At 38.3% G+C, this 21,658-nt stretch overlaps 1 protein-coding gene across 4 annotated transcripts in view; it reads right to left on the reverse strand.

Moving 5' to 3' along the window:
• LOC140729445 (activating molecule in BECN1-regulated autophagy protein 1-like) overlaps window positions 1-21,658 on the reverse strand; it is a 397,371-nt gene that overhangs the window by 279,063 nt on the left and 96,650 nt on the right. For all 4 annotated transcript variants that reach the window (XM_073049187.1, XM_073049188.1, XM_073049189.1 and 1 more), the window contains one exon: window positions 14,148-14,234. In XM_073049187.1, the coding sequence (XP_072905288.1) occupies window positions 14,148-14,234 (87 nt within the window). The remainder of the gene's footprint in view (window positions 1-14,147; window positions 14,235-21,658) is intronic.

Here is a 21,658-nt window from a genome sequence, read left to right on the forward strand (position 1 = left end):
GGGGCCTGCTTAAATGACTCAGAGATTATATACAACTCTTAAAGTGTAACTCTCAACTCACCTCCAGCAACTTCCATCCATCCACTTCATTGACCTGCTACTGGTGCTAGGAGATCCTACTCGGAGAATCTTATCATTTTTAAATTTCCAAGTAAGAGACAAAACCATTTCATGAGACACTTGTGGAATTTATAGCCCCGGATTAAACTATAAGGTCTTGACATTAATGTCACTGCTTTCAGAGATACACAATTCAATTCTGCAGAAAAAGAGATAACTCTAACTACACACATTCATGGCAATCACACCATGTCCCTAAACTGTCAGAACCATTTTTATGTGCATGGGACACATTAAGCTGCCCACTGGCACCTCTTCTATTTAAAGCTGCAAACTAAATTAGATTTTGTTTTAAAATACCAAAATAGGAGTAGCACAAACATAATTTTAATACTATAAAAAGTTTCTATTCTTTAACATTTAAAATTAATCAAATAACAATGGAACTTATCAGGTACATACTATTGAAAAATCTCTCAGTATGGCACCAAAGTATAATCAAAAATGGGACACCAAACTAAAAGGCATCTAACATAAGGTTGTTAGGTCACAAGTCTCATTTAACATAGAGTCAAAGGATGCCAAGCAGGTTCCAAGGGTGTTTAAAGATATTAGACTAGAGCCTACAATTGGAGGAATTTCCTGTTCATTCTGCAACTGATGTTGAACCACCAGTCTGTCATTGCAGAAACAATGGAAACCTCGACAGGGGAAGTGCAGAATTAAAGCTAGATGCCACAAGCACACAATATGGGAAACCACCAAGCATCTATCAGCAAGAAAATGAGTTTTATTTAACAAATGTAATATCTTTCAGGGAAGGACACTGCCATTCCCATCCCAGACTCCCGACCTACCCACGTGGTTGAATCTGAACAGTGCTCAGCAATGATCCAATCAATCAATTCAGGAAGGATTTGATTGAGAGGCAATATATGTTGCCTTTAACAGCAACAACACAGCATCCCAGGAACTATTTTTTTTTAAAATAAAAGAGCCATTAAGAAAATCCCCAGGAATTCAAGATTAGACTGATATTAATTTGGTGGAAATGTCTACAATTAAGAACCAAATAAGGGTAATCCAATGAAGGTGAACAACAAGGAGAAAGCAATTCAAAGGACTGTTAAGATCAAGGATTCTAACAAAACTCATTTACACCAGCTCTCATGTTTTGCTTGTTTCTATCAAAGCATAAAACTCTACTACTTCAGCTTTGTCTTAGCTTCAAATAAAGTACGTATGTCGTCTACAGAAAGCTAGATCTGTGGCATTCAAGACTGGCGACCCAGGCCTGTACCAAAAAACCAGGTACGATTTGCGGATGGCTATTTCAAGGGCGAAGAGACAATTTCGAATGAGGTTGAGGGTGACATCGGATGTAAGGCAACTCTGGCAGGGTTTGAAAGACATTACTTCCTACAAAACAAAACCCAATAGCATGAATGGCAGTGATGCTTCACTAGCAGATGAACTCAACACCTTCTACGCCCACTTTGAAAGGAAGAACTACAGCTGTGAAGATCCCCACTGTCAGACCAGTCCTGACGAAGGGTCTCAGCCCAAAACATTGACTGCTCATTTCCACAGATGCTGTCCAACCTGCTGAGTTCCTCCAGCTTGTTTGAACGTGTTGAAGATCCCTGCTGCACCTGATGACCCTGTGATCTCTGCTTCAGAGGCCGATGTTGGCTGTCTTTAAAGAGGGTGAACTCTTGCAAGGTGTAAGGTCCTGATGGAGTACCTGGTAAGGCTCCAAAAACCTGTGCCAACCAACTGGTAGGAATATTCAAAGACATTTTCAACTTGTCACTGCTACAGGTGGAAGTTCCCACTTGTTTTAAAAAGGCAACAATTATACCAGTGTCGAAGAAGAATAATGTGAGCTCCCTTAATGACCATTGCCCGGTAGCACTCACATCTACAGTGAATAAAATGTTTTGAGAGGTTGGTCATGACTATACTGAACTCCTGTTCAGCAAGGACCTGGACCCATTTCAATTTGCCTATTACCACAATAGGTCAATGGCAGACACAATCTCAATGGTTCTCCACATGGCTTTAGACCATCTGGACAACACAAACACCCATGCTAGGATGCTGTTCATCAACTGCAGCTCAGCATTTAATACCATCATTTCCACATTCCTGATTGAGAAGTTATAGAAACTGAGCCTCTGCATCTCCCTCTGCAATTGGATCCTTGACTTCCTAACCAGAATAACACCATCTGTGCCAGTTGGTGATAACATCTCCTTCTCGCTGACTATCAACACTGGTGCACCTCAGGAGTGGGTGCTTGGCTCACTGCTCTACTCTCTCTATACCCATGACTGTGTGGCTAGGCATAGTTCAAATACCATCTATAAATTTGCTGATGATTACAATCATTGTTGATAGAATCTGAGATGGTGACGAGAGGGCGTACAGGAACAAGATATGCCAACTAGTGGAGTGGTGTCACAACAACAACCTGGCACTCAAAGTCAGTAAGATAAAAGAGCTGATTGTAGACTTCAGGAACGGTAAGACAAAGGAACATATACCAATCCTCACAGAGGGATCAGAAGTGGAGACAGTGAGCAGTTTCAAGTTCCTGGGTGTCAAGATCTTTGAGGACCTAACCTGGTCCCAACATATCGATGCAATTTAAAGAAGGCAAGACAGTGACTATACATCATTAGGAGTTTGAAGAGATTTGATATGTCAACAAATACACTCAAAAACTTCTATAGATGTACCGTGGAGAGCATTCTGACAGGCTACATCACTGTCTCACGGGGGAGGGGGTGCTACTGCAAGAACCAAAAAAAGTTGCAGAGGGTAGTAAATTTAGTCAGCTCCACCTTGGGTACTAGCCTACAAAGTACCCAGGACACCTTCAAGGAGTGGTGTCTCAGAAAGGCAGCGTCCATTATTAAGGACCTCCAGCACACACGGCATGCCCTTTCTCACTGTTATCATCAGGTAGGAGGTACAGAAGCCTGAAGGCACACACTCAGCAATTCAGGGACAGTTTCTTCCCCTCTGCCAACCAACTGAACATTGAACCTGTGAACACTACCTTACTTTTTTAATATATATTATCTCCTGTTTTCTGCATAATTTTTTAATCTTTTCAATATACATGTACTGTAACTGATTTACTTATCTATTATTATTTTTTTCTTCTATATTACATAGTGCATTGTACTGTCGCTAAGCTAACAAATTTCATGACACATGCTGGTGATAATAAACCTGCTTCTGATTCTGAAACTCATTCACAAAAGCACAAGTCATAAAAGAAAAACACAAGAGCTTGAAAGGAGGCCTTCCTAACAAATTCTGCTATAGTGGTGACATTCCAACCAAAGTAGTAAATGAAGGTATGATTCCACATGTAACCACTTGGGAAAGGAATCCAGAAGTCTTGTCTTGTGCACCTATCTTACAAAATTGTCAAAATTTGCCTTTTTTTCTGAAAATGCAACAAATCTAAGTAAATAAGACTCGTATATACACCACAGAGACATCAGGAAATAACTTGCACAATCTGTCCTTTGCTATTCCACAATATGCAAAATGCAGCTCAAAATATAACAGAACTTTGAGAAGGCTGCTTCCTTTTCCTCTCAACACATGCTGTGATGCAGCATCAATGAATCCCTAATCTGAGGAGCTAGATGCACCTCATAGTCTATTAGCTTTTCTTGAGCCATATTATGATTGCTTTCATTTGATTCGGATTACTAAACCTCACTAAAAAGAGCACATTGAGGTAAGTTGTCACTTATTTTCTTCTATGGTCTGAAACATTTTCAAATACTGACACATCCTTTCCACAGTGTCTTGATCAGCCAAGTCACTGCTCGTGACCCTCTCCAACCTAAGAAAGGACAGCAGAGTGGAGGTCCATCTGCAAGGTTATTGTTACTTGGTGCATCCACAGGGACCACACATGGGAGGTGGTTGCAAATCCAGGTCTGGTCCTGTTCTTTAGATTTTAAATCAGCTAGCAGCATCAAATGAACTTCAACAACAGCAGAGAGACTGAACATTTTATTTCTTACATTTATGCCAGACTATAATGCAGTCATTTGCCATTATATCAATTATCAACTATTCAATTATTAGTCAAGAATTAGCATTCGTACCAGCGTCTAGAAGTTGTAGGCTCCTGATTTACAACAAATACCTGTGAAAACAATCTCCATACAATGCTGCCATACAGACAAAATACCCAATCAGAATTAACTACTTCTGGAATGGTTCACTAAACAGATGAGCAGATACTGCTATCTCAAGTAAATATTAAATATTACGTTATTAGGAACAATAAATTAACCCTAATGACTTATCCAAATTTTATAACCATATAACCATATAACAATCACAGCACGGAAACAGGCCATTCCGGCCCTCCTAGTCCGTGCCGAACTCTTAATCTCACCTAGTCCCACCTACCCGCACTCAGCCCATAACCCTCCACTCCTTTCCTATCCATATACCTATCCAATTTTACCTTAAATGACACAACTGAACTGGCCTCTACTACTTCTACAGGAAGCTCATTCCACACAGCTATCACTCTCTGAGTAAAGAAATACCCCCTCGTGTTTCCCTTAAACTTTTGCCCCCTAACTCTCAAATCATGTCCTCTCGTTTGAATCTCCCCTACTCTCAATGGAAACAGCCTATTCACGTCAACTCTATCTATCCCTCTCAAAATTTTAAATACCTCGATCAAATCCCCCCTCAACCTTCTACGCTCCAATGAATAGCGACCTAACTTGTTCAACCTTTCTCTGTAACTTAAGTGCTGAAACCCAGGTAACATCCTAGTAAATCGTCTCTGCACTCTCTCCAATTTATTGATATCTTTCCTATAATTCGGTGACCAGAACTGTACACAAATGCACACAAACTGTACACAAATTTAAAAATGCTTTAGTAGGCAGTTGTTAAATGCAAACTAGTTGCTACATGACAACAGTGTCATTTTTTTCTAGTTCCCTTTCCTGTTTACCTGCACTGTTTCCCAGTTCCACAGAGGGAACACCAATGAACACAACTGAAATCAAAGGCTTGAATGCTCCACAATTGACAGCAAGTGATTTATTATAAATACAAGCAATTCTGCAGAAGCTAGAAATCCAGGACAATACACATAAAATTCTGGAGGAACTCAGCAGTCTGGCAGCATTAATGTAATATCTGAATGTGGAACTTACTGTTTACATTGTCAACTTAATCAAATTTAGCTCATTAACAGTCAGAACTTGATCTCTTGCTAGTGTTTCAAAAGAACATTTATCCAATAATCCCAGCAGACTGAGTAATGAACAAGCTAATTAAGACAAACAATGTTGAACACAAACTGCAGAAGTTTTATTTTGTACAGTATATCTTACACAAAGTTAAAATACACTTTCTCTGATAACCATGGTAATCTAGCATGGATTAAAAATTGACCAAAATTTCTATTCCAATTGCTACGAGAGAGCAAGGGACACTGAAGCAAGTTTTCAAAACAAGCTGTAAGCTGAAAGGAACTGCTGAGGGAGCTGTTCATATAAGCATGAACAGATGGAATTTAACTGTGTTCTTCCCTGAACCCTGTTGTGTGGCCATCAACAAGATTTACAATTCAATACACAAGCACAAAATGTTCCCACAAGATGCTCAGTGGAGTAAAACTTCTTGCAAACTTTTCAGAGTGCAGATGGCCTCAGACTTCTTCCCATCAAAACAATTTCTCCAGTTCATGGACTTGCAACAAAGATTTAGACGTTGAATAAAGAGGACGGCAGTAGTTGGGGAGCTGTTGAAGCTAGTTGCCTCAATCAGTTCAATGGTGCTTATATAGTCTAGACCACTCAGTTTATCAGAGGATCTGTCTCACCATAACACAAAAACAATCCTGTTCCAGCAACACACGCAAAATGCAGGTGGAACGCAGCAGGCCAGGCAGCATTCGGAGAAGCGCTGTCGACGTTTCGGGCCGAGACCCTTCGTCAGGACTAACTGAAAGGAAAGATAGTAAGAGAATTGAAAGTAAGAGGGGGAGGAGAAAATGCGAAATGATAGGAGAAGACAGGCGAGGGTGAGTTGGAGCTGAGAGCCGGAAAGGTGATTGGCAAAAGGGATACAGAGTTGGAGAAGGGGAAGGATCATGGGACGGGAGGCCTAGGGAGAAAGAAAGGGGGACGGGAGCACCAGAGAGAGATGGAGAACAGGCAGAGTGATGGGCAGAAAGTGAGAGAGAAAAGAGGGGGTGAAATCTAAATATATCTCGGATGGGGTAAGGAGGAGAGGTGGGGCATTAATGAAAGTTAGAGAAGTCAATGTTCATGCCATCAGGTTGGAGGCTACCCAGCCGGTATATAAGGTGTTGTTCCTCCAACCTGAGTGTGGCTTCAGAATGGGAATGGGACACGGAATTAAAATGTGTGGCCACTGGGAGATCCTGCTTTCTCTGGCGGACAGAGCGTCCTGTTCATTAATTGACCTTCAAGGAGGAAATCTGTCATCTTTACCCAGTCTAGTTTTTATGTGATTCCAAATCTGCAGAGATGTGGTTGACTATGAAATGGAACAGCATGGTTTTCCAGTGACGTCACAAGCTCCTCCGGAAAAACACGTATTAACCCCATTAACCCATCAAATATAATATTTTTCGAAAAATATTTGAACTGAAAAGAGGGGAAAGAATGGGGAAAAGGAATGGAAATAAAAAAAGCGACACTGCGGAGCCTGCGTCTCAGAGGAGTGCAGCGGGCGGCTCTCCTACCCGACCGCATGCTAGTGAGGCGGATGCTGGGCCTCGTTCAAGCGAAGCGGCGAAAACCTTCAAAATCCTGAAAGAGATAATGGAGGTCCAGAAAGAAATAAAGCAGCAGCTCCATGATTTTAAATCAGAGCTCGCCAGCGCTAATCAAAAAATAGCGGTGGCAGAGACTCGAATCGAGAAGGTGGAAGATCGCGTTCAAAACGTGGAATGGATACTGAGTAAGACAATAAAAATATTACATCACCAAGAAGGTAAACTGCTTGACCTGGAGGGAAGATCATGACAGAAAAATATCAGAATCTACAACGTTTCCAAAGGAGTGGAGGGCTCGTCTACGATGGAGTTTGTCGGAAAGTTATTGCGGGACGCACTGGAGCTTACCCCAGCTATGGAGTTGGAAGCCGAGATAGCCCACCACACGGTAGTTCCGAAACCTACCCAGGATAGAAAGCCACGCTCAATAATAATTAAATTCCTTTGGTACAGCACCAAGGTGGAGATTCTACGAAGGGCCTGGGGTAAGAAGAGAGTGTTTATCGACGATAAATTAATATATTTCAACCAAGATTACCCCCCCGCGGTCCTCCAGAAACACAAAAAATACTCTGAAGTAAAGCGAGTACTAAAGCAAAATAAGATTAGATTTCAAACTCCGTACCCTGCTAAACTTCAGGTGTTTTATGACAACGGGACGCGGTTGTACCAGACAGTGGAAGAGGTGACTACAGACATGAAGGCCAGAGGGTTGCCCGTCAGCATGACCAAAACTAGAGAAAGCCTGACTGAAGAATTATCCCACTCCGCTTGGGAGATAGTGCGAGAATCGAGAAGGCAGGAGACAGGAGGAGGCCGAGAAAAATATATCAAGAAGAGACCGGGAGTTTCCCAAAGACAGTCCTCACTCACCCCCTTCAGAAGAGCCATGAGGTTTGGCTAACTTAAAAAAATGTTGAGAAGCTAAACGGAAGCAAAAGTACACGGTGATATACCTATCTCGAGAAATACTTATTATAATGTGGATTTTATATTACTTAGTTGTTGTTCTTTATTCACTCACTTACTCCTTTTTCCCCACCAAAATGAGAGAGAGTGTGTGTGTGTGTGTGTGTATATATATATATATATATATATATATATATATATACACCGTAGATGTCAGATTATAAGCCGCTACTTTTTTCCCACATTTTGAACAGCTTTGAACACTGCGGCCTTTACTACGGTGCGGCTAATGCATGGTTTTTTTTCATGCCGCCAAAAACATTTTGCCTCGTAACAGTAGACCAATAAAATTGATGAGTAGTTCACAGAGGTCCAATGAAATTGTACGATAAATCAAGCGCACTTTCACAATTAAATTATTGTAAATCAGTCATTTGTACTCACCCTCATCAACATGGAAAACACTCGAAGAAAAGCATTGTGCTGCCTTTATGGCAGTTATTTAGTTTATAATATTTTCGCTTAGTAATTCATTTGTTAGTATTTTCTAGTTAAAGTTAGAAGTGTTAAGTATATTTGTTTTCTGTACATCCCGGGATACTATGACGTCACATCCGGTTTCGCCGCGTCTTGTGGGAAATACCGGTTTGCGATAAACGGGAAGGTGGGGGCGAGCGCATTACGCGAGCGGCATTAGACCCGAGCGAAACGCTGCTTTTAAGTTAAAGGCGATCAATAACTTTTCCTGGTAGGCTGCAGTATATATTTTTTTACCAGTCGTTAGGAGACATTGGAATGTTGTTCGTGCACTGTTCAGTAAAAAAGTATACGCAACGTAATTTGTGTGTTACCGATACGTATGTATATTTAAAAGTAGCCGTGTTAGAGGCACGGTTCGAAAAAAAGCATTTGCAATATGTATTTGTTTATGTTACCATATGGATTTAATTAAAAGTTAAAAAATCCTCACGTGTAGTATCTTTCTGTGTAAATATCTCATATTACAACGTGGGACACCTGCGGCCTAAAATCCGGTGCGGCTTGTACAAGTACAAAATTGATTTTCTTTCTAAAATTAGAGCCAGCGGCTTTTAATCAGGTGTGCTCTGTAGTGCGAAATCTACGGTATATATATATATAGGAGTACACAGGGAAATCTTTTCTGTGTAATGGATTTGTTCACTGACTTTTATGAATACTGCAATGGGGGCCCTCAACTCACAAGTAGGCGGTGTTATCCTCCACAGCTAGACATTTCCTCTAGCTCAACGCAGGGTCATCTACTAGAGACCTCAGCCTTGGAATCACACGTTTGTTGGCATTTTTGTTATTATTTGCGTTTCTTAGTTCTTATTTGTTCAGGGAGTAGATCGATTAAGTTTTATTCTAATTTCAATCATACATTGACAGATAAATACAGATGGCTAAGGACAAGGTAAAATTCATTTCTTTCAATGTCAATGGGCCATTAAATCCAATCAAACGTAAGAGAATTTTATCCAAAATGAAAAAAGAACAAGCCAATGTAGTAAATTTACAGGAAACTCATTTAAGTGATAATGAGCATAAAAAACTAAAGAGAATGGGCTTCACTAATCTGTTTTTCTCCTTATATAAATCAGGACATAGGAAAGGAGTTGCTATTCTTATCTCAAGTAAGCTAAATTTTGAAAAAATATTCGAAATGGGAGATAAAGAAGGCAGATATATTCTGGTAAGGGGGAATATAGACGGCAATTCAGTTACTCTATTGAATATATACGCACCCCCAGGAAGTGATATTGGTTTCTTTCAGAAAATTACTGATATTATGGTAACGGAAACAGAAGGTCTCCTGATATGTGGGGGAGACTTAAATTTACAATTACAACCAAAATTAGACTCTTCCAATAGAAAAACCTATGAAACAAAATCTTTACAGAAGAAAGTTTATACACTTTTTGAGAATGTTGGTTTAATTGATATATGGAGGGACCTTTTCCCTGACAGAAGGGATTACACTCATTATTCTGCTCCCCATTCTGTATATACAATAGACTATTTCATAACATTTGGAAAAGACAAAGACAAAATAAACACCTGTGGAATTAGGACAATAGATGTAAGTGACCATGCACCTATATATTTACCTGTTGATTTTGACCTACAACCAAAGAATACTATTTGGAAACTAAATTCAAGTCTACTCAATGATCCGTACTTTAAGGAACAAATTAAAAAAGAAATTGGTCTCTATTTAGAATTTAATGATAATGGAGAGGTTTCACCTCCCATTTTATGGGATACTCTGAAGGCGGTCTTAAGAGGGAAAATTATAGAGATATCTTCATATAAGAAAAAAATAAGGAATAAAACATTAGAGGAATTACAAAATAGGCTGAAGGAACTAGAGAAAAAACACAAATTGAATTTGGCACAGGATACATTAAGGGAAATTAAAAGAATTAGGAATGAAATAAATAATTTGGCTACGCAAGAAATCAGAAAAAAACTTAATGTTTCTGAAACAGAGACATTATGAAAGTGGATCGAAATCTATGAAAATACTGGCGTGGAAACTGAAAAAAAAGATAGCAGAAAATACAATTCATAGAATTAGGGACCCAAGAACGAAATGATAAAAAATAAGCTAAGTGAAATTCAAGAAGCTTTTGAAGTGTTTTACAAAACTCTATATTCCAAAGTTCCAGGGGGAAGCATAACCCAAATTGACACCTTCTTGAATTCTCTAGAGTTCCCCACTTTAAGCGAAGAACAAAATGGAACGATGACTGCTGACATAACTGAAGTTGAATTAAAAGCTGCAATTAGTAGGCTTAAATTAAGCAAGTCACCAGGATCAGATGGGTATACGGCAGAGTGGTACAAGGAATTTAAAAATGAGTTAATTCCTGTTTAATTCCCCACACTGAACTGGGCTCTAAAAAAGGCACAAATGCCACCCAGTTGGAAGGAAGCAATAATCTCAGCTATACCAACAGAAGGCAAGGATAAAAATGGAATGCAGGTCATTTAGACCAATATCCATTCTTAATGGAGATTATAGGTTATTTACCTCCATCATGGCCAAACGATTAGAGGAGTTTCTACCCATACTGATACGTAAAGATCAGACAAGTTTTATACGACAACGCCAGACACAAGACAAAATACGAAGGACACTTCACATTATGGATCATATACAAAAAAAAAAATCGAAGCAATAGTAATAAGCGTGGACGCTGAAAAAGCATTTGATTCGGTTAATTGGAATTTTCTTTACAGAGTTTTACATAGATTTGGTTTCCAAGACACTATTATTATAACTATACAGACACTATATGACAATCCCACTGCTAGGATTAAAATCAATGGATATTTATCAAATAGTCTTACCCTAGAAAGGGGCACGAGACAGGGTTGTGCATGGTCACCACTATTCTTCGCATTATATCTGGAACCATTCACTCAATACATCAGACAAAATGAAGATATCAGGGAAATTACTATTAAAGGGACAGCATAAATTGGTTTGTTATGCGGATGACATTTTGATCTATCTAGGGCAACCAACATACTCTTTACCTAAATTGATGCAATCCTTTGAACAATATGGTCAATTATCAGGATACAAGATCAACATAGATAAAACCCAATTACTTTCATATTACTATAGCCCACCAAGAGAAATTGAAAGTCGATCCCCCTGGGCATGGCACACAGAGTCTTTCAAATATTTGGGCATCATTACGCCAAAAGATTTGGCAAAATTATCAGAATGTAATTATCAGCCTTTATATAAAAAATTATGGAAGATGTGGCAAGATGGAACCTGATTCCTTTTTTCAGTCTCAGTTCAAGGATTGAGTCTATTAAAATGAATATACTGCCCAGACTGTTATATCTCTTTCAGAGCTACCAATAGAGATTAATCAAAATCAATTCAATGAATGGAACAAGATGTTATCAAGGTATATTTGGCAGGGTAAAAGGCCTAGAGTTCGTCTCAATACTTTGCAATTAGCAAAGGAAAAAGAGGGATGGGGTCTACCTTCTCTTAGAGATTATTATTTTGCAGCACAGTTGAGAGCTGTGATATGTTGGTGTAACCCATCATATGATGCTCAATGGAAAAACATTGAGGAGCGGGTACTTCCCATCCCCATACAAGCAATTTTGGCTGATAACAACTTGCAAAGGTACATAAATACTATTGATAACCCATGGGTGAAACTGACTCTTAAGATATGGAAAACTACTATAAAAGAGTATAATCTAGAGGGAGATATTGCAATTCTTAAATGGTGTGCATATGACTCTGATTTTCCACAAAATAAATTGGATGCTAGATTTAAGGACTGGACAGCTAAAGGAATAACAGTTCTTTGCAACATAATGAAAGAAGGACAGTTTTGAAATGCTTAAAGAGAAACACTTATTTATTTATTTATAAAAACAAGATTTTTATCGGTATTTACAGATGCAACAATATGTTAATAAGACGCTTAAAAATGTAACTAAGGCAAATACATGCTTGATAGAGCTCTTTAGAAAAGCATATAATTCAGATAATGGTAGTAGAATCATTTCAAGCATGTATAAGGGGTTGTCAAATCTTAAAACACATTCGACTTCATACATTAAAACAAAATGGGAGAAGGAAGGAGGGATAATTATATTGGAGGAAGAATGGACAACAATACGGAGATATCAATGGAAGTGTACCAGTTCACAGAAATGGAGGAAGTTTGGATGGAAAAACTTGATAAGATATTTTATTACACCCTCTCAGAAATCCCATTATGATAGTAACCTCCCTGTTTGCTGGAGAAATTGTGGAAATCAAAATGCAAATTATTATATTTTTTGAGACTGCCCTGTTATCAGACACTATTGGAGGGGGATACACAATGCCCTACAAGACATCTTTAAATGTGAAATACCCTTAGAGAGTAAGACCATATATTTTGGATATATACCTCAAGAATGGTTGAAAAAAGATAAATATTTAATGAATATACTGCTGGTGGCTGGTAAAAAGACTCTTACTGGGAAATGGTTATCACAGGAGAGCCCAACTTTAAATATATGGATGGAAATTACAATGGACATTTACAAAATGGAGAAGATAACAGCATCTGTTAACCATAAGCTGGAACAATTTGATTCATACTGGAAAAAATGGTTTAACTACATAATGCCTCATAGGCCTGATTTTATTCTCACGAATCAATGAATCTGTTGTAAAAAAAAGATCACTCCCTACTTGTACATAGTTCTTTCCTTTTGCTTGTTTTTTTCTTTCCACTCTTTTCTATAAGTGTATACCTCAGATAAATACTTTGTGGAGATTTGTGATATATATGATTATATGATATTTATGTACAATGTCTGAAATACATCTTATGGAAATGTTTGTTTGATGCTGAACTTCAATAAAAAAATAAATTACAAAAAAAAAGAAATGGAACAGCATGCTATTCAGCTGTAGGTGGTTCATTACCACTTCTTAAATGTAAAAATTGTTGACAAAACCAACAAAATACATATCTAAAAAAACTCCAAGATGATCGCAAGTTCTTGGAAGAGTTATCATAAATATTGGAATCTCAGGCTTTTGTCTTGCATTACGTTCAAAAAGAATATTTAAATATCTGCTTGTCACAAAATAATTGAAGGTCTGCGAGAAAGCAACAAAAGTAAAATGAACAGTTGTAAACTTCATAAAGGTCAAGAGAATGACATTCCTTCTAACAGGGCAAACACTATTTTCAAATCTGTATTGAAAAGGATTCATTCATCACATTCAGAAATACTCTAAATTGACAATTCTGTACTTAACATGAAGTTGCAGTCTGAAGATTTCTAATTAAGCTTTTCTTTTAATGTTCCAGAACATAGAAAAAGCCAAAAAAAAAATCAAATCAAAATTCAAAAGATCCAAGTATAAAATACACAAAGAAGCCTTGATATAATTTGCCCTGAAAATCTCCAGGAATGGAACATTCTTTAAGAAACCACTGACATCTTAATGTTTCAAATTTGTAATAACCAGATTATTTCCTTGTGAAGAATTTTATAACTTTGTTTCTGCGCACACTCTTCAAGCACTCTTCATTTTCCCTATGCAAACCACAGCATTTAGGATTAAAAAATTTTGTTTTACAATTAATAGAACTGGTTCTCCTTTCAAATAGAGAAAACTATTCATCCTAAAACAATTCATTAGGGGAAAGCGAGAGAAATGACAGCAATTTTAAAAAATCATTTACAGGAAATAAAACATGGTAGATAAAACAGGTAACATGATTGCTTGAACACAGAATATACTTTTGACAGAATTAATACGTATATAGAATTGGCAGCAGTGCAGGAAGGTAATAGTGATCCTTACCTGGCTGGGTCTGGGTAAATTGGGTGCTCTCTAGACCCCGAGCCATCATTTCGGGACAGAGAAATAAGTGAGGACTCCAACAGTCGCCTACAGAGTTAAAAAAGATAGGTTCAGGTGAGTTTGACAGAATAAATAGAAATACCAAACATATACTGCAACAAATCTAATAATTTTGCTACTTTACATACCAATTCATCAACTGCTCAAAGCATCAGAATGGTTATTGACAAGTTCCATTACAGTATGTGTTTTTTGTCACTAGTCATTTGTCTACTGAAGGTACAGCGATGGAGCAGCTACCTCACAGCCAAGGTTTGATCCTGAACTTTGGCACTATCCATGAGGAATTTGTACATCGCCTCCGTAAACATGAGGGTGCTCCCTAGGTAAGCCAGTTTCTCTTGACATCCCAAAGACGAGCTGATACATAAAATTTACAAATTTAAAGGGTTGGACAGAGTAGATGTGGAAAGGCTGTTTCCCTTGGTGGGTGAGTCCAGGACAAGAAGTCACAGTCTTAGAATTAGAGGGTACCCATTTAAAACAGAGATGAGGAGAAATTTTTTCAGCCAGAAGGTCGTGGATTTATGGAATTCGTTGCCACGTACAGCTGTGGAGGCCCAATCATTGAGGGTTTTAAGGAGGAGATTGACAGGTATCTAATTAGTCAGGATATCAAGGGATATGGGAAAAAAGCTGGAAATTGGAACTAGACCGGAGAATAGTTTAGCTCATGGTGGAGTGGTGGAGCAGACTCGATGGGCCGAATGGCCTACTTCTGCTCCTTTGTCTTGTGATCTTGTGAATCAGCAGTTAATTTATATATTTGTTTGTATTTAGAGATACAGTACAGAACAGGCCCTTCTGGCCCAACGAGCTGCACCACCTATTTAGTACAAGCCTAATCTCAGGACAATTTACAATGACCAGTTAACCTACTAACCAGTATGTGGACGTGGGGAGAATGTAAAAACACTGCACAGATGTCGCTGGAACTGAACTCCGAACTCCAATGCTCCGAGCTGTAATAGCATCCTGCTAACTGCTAAGCTGTCGTAGCATCCCCCAAAACCCCATAGCTTCAGTAAGAGGCAGAAAAATCAATATGGTGTTGAGGTATTGATAGGCATGTGAGTGAGAATCAGCTGCAGGGTGTGGGGGGCAATGGGACTAATGGGAGTGCTTACAGAACTCAGGATAAGCATCATAGGCTAATTTGTTTTTTTTCCCATTTTCTAACGAATTCCTGACATGCTGGCTCATGCAAGAGTTCTACAGCCAATGGCACGCCAATACACTATACAATGACTGTCACTGTGTTTGGAAGCTTGGACAGTCAAGGTATCCTAGGAATTATAAACGTTACACTTTCCTTGATCAACACAGGACAGAAACGTACAAGAATTCGCAATAATCACAGCCTCCCCTCTGCTAAGAAACACCATGGCTAAGAATGTTAACTTCCCCAGCTGCATCACAGTAGTCCTGGTGCATAGATCAAACTGGCTTCTATTAACATTTCTTGTATTCTAGTACAGAGAAGCAACAGTATATTCAAATCAAACAAGTAAATAGGTACATTTACTTTCTGTAACAACAATCTCTGAATGTTCAAACAACAGAATCAAGTGGTACATGTTTTGCACAGTGGATCCTGGAATGCACAACTCTGAAGACAGATTTTGTTGAGTAAGGAGATTTCCATTTGCAAAAGGGGATAAGTGGAGGGCAACCGATCAGTCACAACCTACATTACTTTGATTCACTGAAGAGAAAGGTAGAGGCTTCAGATTGTAGTAGGTTGTGCTCAGAACTTAGGATCCAGTCTAATCAGTTACCTCCTTAATTTAATGTTAATTCAAGGGTCATCCATGGCAGGAGAACAAGGCCCTGTGGTCTGCTCCTCCTGTGTTGTGTGGAAAATTAGGAAAACATACAACCCCAGAGTTCACATGTACTATGCAGAAAATGTACTCTGCTGCAGTTCCTGACCGACTGCACTGCACAGCAGGCATTGTGGATGGATTCACTGTGGAGCATTGGAAAAAATGTTTTGTGTACTTTGTGAACTGGTCACCCCAAAACTGGACTTGGTAAATTGCATTCCTTCTAAACCGTTTTATTTTTGTCATATTAATATCAAGTCCCTCAGATTCGGCCACTCAGCAGCATCAAACTGTCCTCGGGAAGAGGTACAGAAACAGAGCACCAGGAGGAAATGCACTTGGCTATAGGGAGGACTTGCAAATTTCATGCAGCAGCGCTGAAAGCCAAGAATGAACCAAGTTTCTGAACCTGCAAGGCACCATCGATGCACCACTGCAGTACTCCAAAGAAAAAAAAAACCTTTTTGACAAATTACGAAGACACAAAAATATGATTAGTGAAATTTCCTTTCCAAAATTCAATTCCGGTTTCGATTGACTCAACATAAGTTAAATGTACAGTACTGTGCAAAAGTCCTAGGCACATAGATATAGAGCTAGGGAGCCTACGGTAATAACAGTACAGTTATTTGTCAACGTGCAGCAGAGAGTGAGGTTGTAAATCTGATGGGAGCAAAGGATGTCAGGAATGATGTGAGTAGAGCACTGTGGGAGAGGTGTAGGACAAGTGGCAGAGGAGTGCTTTGAACAGGGGGTGGTGCGGGCATAGACTCACCCAGCCCTGAGACACCAGACAAGGTCATTTGATTCCAAACAATCGATTTATAGATCACTACAGAATGTCTCTATGGTGCAGCTCGCTCCCTCCCCTCTCTTTCCCACTCTCAGTCCACAACAGAGACCCATATCACAATCAGGATGATCATCACTAATTTTTATAGTGCAATATATAAAATTACCACAGTATTGCGCGAAAGTCTTAGGCTCCATAGCTGTATATATGTGCTCAAGACTTTTGCACATTACTGTAAATCAAATCTTTCTGCTCAGTTAAGACTGCAGAAAGGTACAGGTGTTTATTTAAGTTTCTTAATAAAATCTTCAATAGAAACTTGTGCAAATTCAATATGATAAAGGGCCTTGTTCAACCAAATTACTTGTGAAATATTTGTTTCATCTAGAAATGCAACCAGGAGTTAACATATTTGTTCACTCCATTAATTTTAGAACATTTTTCTGAGAATCTGCAAAAAAATAGCAAATGCTGATATTCATGTGTTCTCCATTTACCACAGCCTGCACCTGCACCAAATATTGTTGCCAGTAATTGATTCATCACACAACTCATTTTTCATTAAAATTTTAGCTGGTCACCTAGGCCAGGTCTGCAAAACCCAATATAAAAATCCTGGCAAGTTACATTTTTCCATTTCAGCTCCACAGTCAGATTTAGTCAGTAGTAGTCAGATTTTTGGCAATTTCTACATCTCCAAAATGAATTAAATACAGTCCCTATTACATGGGCCACGTGAACTGAATATAAAATTGCTAAGTTTGGGTGCATATTGCCTCCAGGTTGAATGCGGCTTAGATAAGTCAAAAATAGAAATGAACAAACACGGAAACATAGCCACGATAAAAATGGGCGGGAAGTACAGTGTTCATTAGAAAAAGCATTCTTAAAAGTGCAATAGTGCAGACGGTATATCACCTCTGTTGATAAGAAAGAAAACATTATAGGACAAGCATCATAGATCCAAGAGTGGAAAGGAGATAGGAATAAAAGATATGCATCATCTAAACCTTATTGGATATTGAAGTTATAATTGAGGACTGAAGAAAGCAATAATGCTGAACTAAGAGAGAAAAAAAATAGTATGAATTCAGGTCAAGATTTGAAATGCGTATCATGGGATAAAATTAATAACTGTCTTAATAGAATAATATAATTGAGAACTGTGAACACAAATTCATAACTTAATAAAGAGGGAATTATGTGATCTCCTTTGCATCAGAGAAACCGAACACAGATTAGGTTACAAATTTCAAACAAACCTTTGTTCATATTGCAGGGTTTATTCTGAGCTTCCAATTTCTTGCCAGTTTCATTCCTCATCCTGTTCCCACACTCACTTAACGATATTGTTCAATCAAGGCCCAACACAATTCCAAAGAACAATACCTTATTTCTATCTGGGCATTTCTGATGAAGTTGGAGAAGTTTGGGCCTTGAGCAATAGCCCCAAGGAATTCTTGCAGTAATGTCTCAAGACTTGACATAAAGGGAAAAAAAAACTACTGATGCTGGAAATCTGAAATAAAGACAGAATATGCTCCCTGAATGCTGAGTATTTGCAGTATTTGATGACAGAAAATGGTGAGTCCAACTGTTTCAGGTTGGTGATCCTTCATCATAATTTGGTAAACTTTGGAAAAAAAAATGGCATTTTAAAGTTAAAACGGTTTGACTGAAGTTCTGATGAAAGATCATTAGCCTGAAACGTTAACTGTTTCTCCCCATATTTCTAGTATTTCCTGGCTTTATTTCAGGGAGGATTTATTTCCAGATGGCACAAAGGAACCTGGCGTACAATGTACGATATCAGTCAATGAAACTTCCTCCTCTTCATCCTCAATGTTTTAATCTTGACCACAGCAAGCTGCTAAATTCCATCATTGGGTACAAAAGGTAGGTGGAATCAGAACATTTGAGAATTACCAAAATAAAAAAAAGAAAATTAATGGAACTTAAAATGACAAAATCTGCAGCTTTCTGGTCAACAACACTAACATTAAGATAGTGTACATCGGTGATGTTAACTCATCATTAAATTATAGTGGCATTAGAATGCTACCATTTTAAATAGAGTACAAAAAGTGATTTTCTGCTCCATTGAAAATTCACTTTGAACATCTAAGCACTTAATCATTTAGTACTAACATTCCTCATACAAGAAATGTTGCTCAATGACGCATCTGCAAAGCTATTGTGCATAGGCAGAAGAAACAATATATAATTCCCTGATGATGGATGAGGCGTACGCAGAACCGTAAGAGGCAACAGACTTTTGAAATATAGATCATTACAATAAACACAAAGGCAGTGTTACCTGAATGGAATTCATCTATAAATCCTCATTTTCAAAAAGCTTGAAATTTGACCTTCAGCAGAAAATATTTAATCATTGAGTATGAAAATCTGGAATGGACTTAAAAATCTTTCAAGATCGCCTTCATGGTATTGGAAAGAGTATATTGTAACTGATTCATTTCATCCAGAAATGAGTAAAAGTCATCATTTTTGAACTTCTGCAACCAGATTTTTTTTAAATAGATGAGAATAACTATATTTATCAAGGGAGACTGCACTGTTTGAGAGCATCATGAATATCAATAACTAAAGAGTAATTGCTTACAGCAATATTGTCAGGACTAATTTTATTGCATGTGATTAGTTTTTTTCTGTGAATTACTTGAGTTCTTGAGGTGATTGGTTATTCTATCGATAATTTTAAACATATATTTACAAGATGTTGATCTGGTGACAGTAAGGAAATAATTATACACTGAAATGAGGCTAATGCATCTTTTAGGGAGCAACTGTGAAATGCTGGAGGCCTATCTAAGCACTAATCTGAGAAAGGATGACTTTGTGATAACTATTTCTCACTTGGTGCACTAGAACAAGAAGGGAATGTGAGAGCCTCTACAATTAAAAGTTGATAGCTCTGCCAACTCCCTTGCACGCTCTCCACCCGTGCCTGGGTTGACTGTCGAGCTGGCAACTCAACCTTGTAAAAAAGCCTGGAGAGGGATGGGCTCCGCCAGGTTTCAGATGCCCAAAACATGTCAGACGATGATTAATCACCAAAAAGATCGGTGCAAAAAGCTTGTCATGACAGCACCCCGACAACTCCACCAGGAGTTAAGAGCGCACGCGCGCGCGCACACACACACACACAACTCTGCTACTAAAAGCAGAACCTACATGTAGTTTTGAACTGCATAATTTATTGGACAAATTTGAAATAGCGGATTACATTAAAAGATCAGCATGTATAATACACTATTACATTTTACTTAAAATATTGTCTCTATACACTTTATTACATACACCTGTTCATTAATACAAATATCTAATAAGCCAATCATGTGGCAGCAACTCAATGCATAACAACATTCAGACGTGGTCAAGAGGTTCAATTGTTGTTCAGACCAACTGTCAGAATGGGGAAATGTGATCAAAGAGACTTTGACCGTAGAATTTTTGTTGTTGCCAGAAGGGTGGGTTCAGTATCTCAGAAACTGCTGATCTCCTGGGGTTTTCACGCACAATGATGTCTAGAGTTTACAGAGAATGGTGTGAGAAACAAAAAAAACATCCAGAAAGCAGCAGTACAATGAGTAAAAACAACTTGTTAATGAGAGAGGTCAGAGGAGAAAGGTCAGACTGCAGCTGACAGGAAGGCAACAGTAACTCAAATAACTATGCTTTACAGCAGATTTGTGGAAAAGAGCATCTCTGAATCAAAACACATCAAACCTTGTAGTAGATGGACTTCAGCAGCAGAAGACCACACCAGGTTCTACTCCTATGCCTTACAGTGGCCAAAGTGATTTTAACTGTTCGCTATATTTCAGTTGAAGGTAATCAGAAAAATAGCATAGCACATTTCAAATGATATTTTTCAAAGAGATCAAGCCAGATTTGTGGTAGATTAAATACTTCAGTGTCAGTGGATGTAATGCCATTAAGAACAGGAGTTGAGCACATTTTCAGCAAAAGGGAATGAAAATGGGATTAAAATTAAAACATTCTAAGATTAAAATTGCACTCTGGATACAAATATTTCTAAATATTAGAGAAAAGCAACATTACTCAATTAAAAGCTGAAACAAAAACAGGAAAACTTGAATAAATAAGCCAGTGAAGCATCTGTGGAAAGAGAAACCAATCAATGCTTCAAGTCTGCGACTGAGGAAAGATTGCAGATCTGAACTATTTCTTTTGAGACTACAGCATTTGCAATTTTATTACTGACAAATACAGGTTTCCCCTGCTATCCGAAGGTAGAGCGTTCCTATGAAACGGTTCGTAAGCTGGATTGTCATAAACTGAATAAGCAATTATCACTTATTAATGCAGGAAAAATTTGTGAGCATTCCCAGACCCAAAAAATAACCTACTAAATCATGCCAAATAACACATAAAACCTAAAATAACAGTAATATATCGTAAAAGCAAGAATGATATGATAAATATACAGCCTATATAAAGTAGAAATACTTTTCTGCAATCATTGCAGCACTGTGGCGTAGCAAAAATCTCACTACATAGCCGAAGCAGTCTCTCCAGTAACCTTTAAGCTATGAAGTTGCCAAATCATAGCAAATAACACATAAAAATACACAGCCTATATAAAGCAGAAATAATGTATGTACAGTATAGTTTCACTTATTGGAATCGGGAAGACAGCGAGCACACTGATGATGGTGTATTAGGCTGAGTCGGAGGTTGGGGTGCTCAGCAATTTTTTCCAATAAATTGCAGTTTTGTTACAGTTAAACACTTGCATATACAAATAACCACCTTATGTAATTATTTTCTTCAGTTCTGCTGGGAAC

The sequence above is a fragment of the Hemitrygon akajei genome, chromosome 6 (assembly GCF_048418815.1).
Source record: "Hemitrygon akajei chromosome 6, sHemAka1.3, whole genome shotgun sequence".
In the NCBI taxonomy this organism is placed as follows: domain Eukaryota; kingdom Metazoa; phylum Chordata; class Chondrichthyes; order Myliobatiformes; family Dasyatidae; genus Hemitrygon; species Hemitrygon akajei.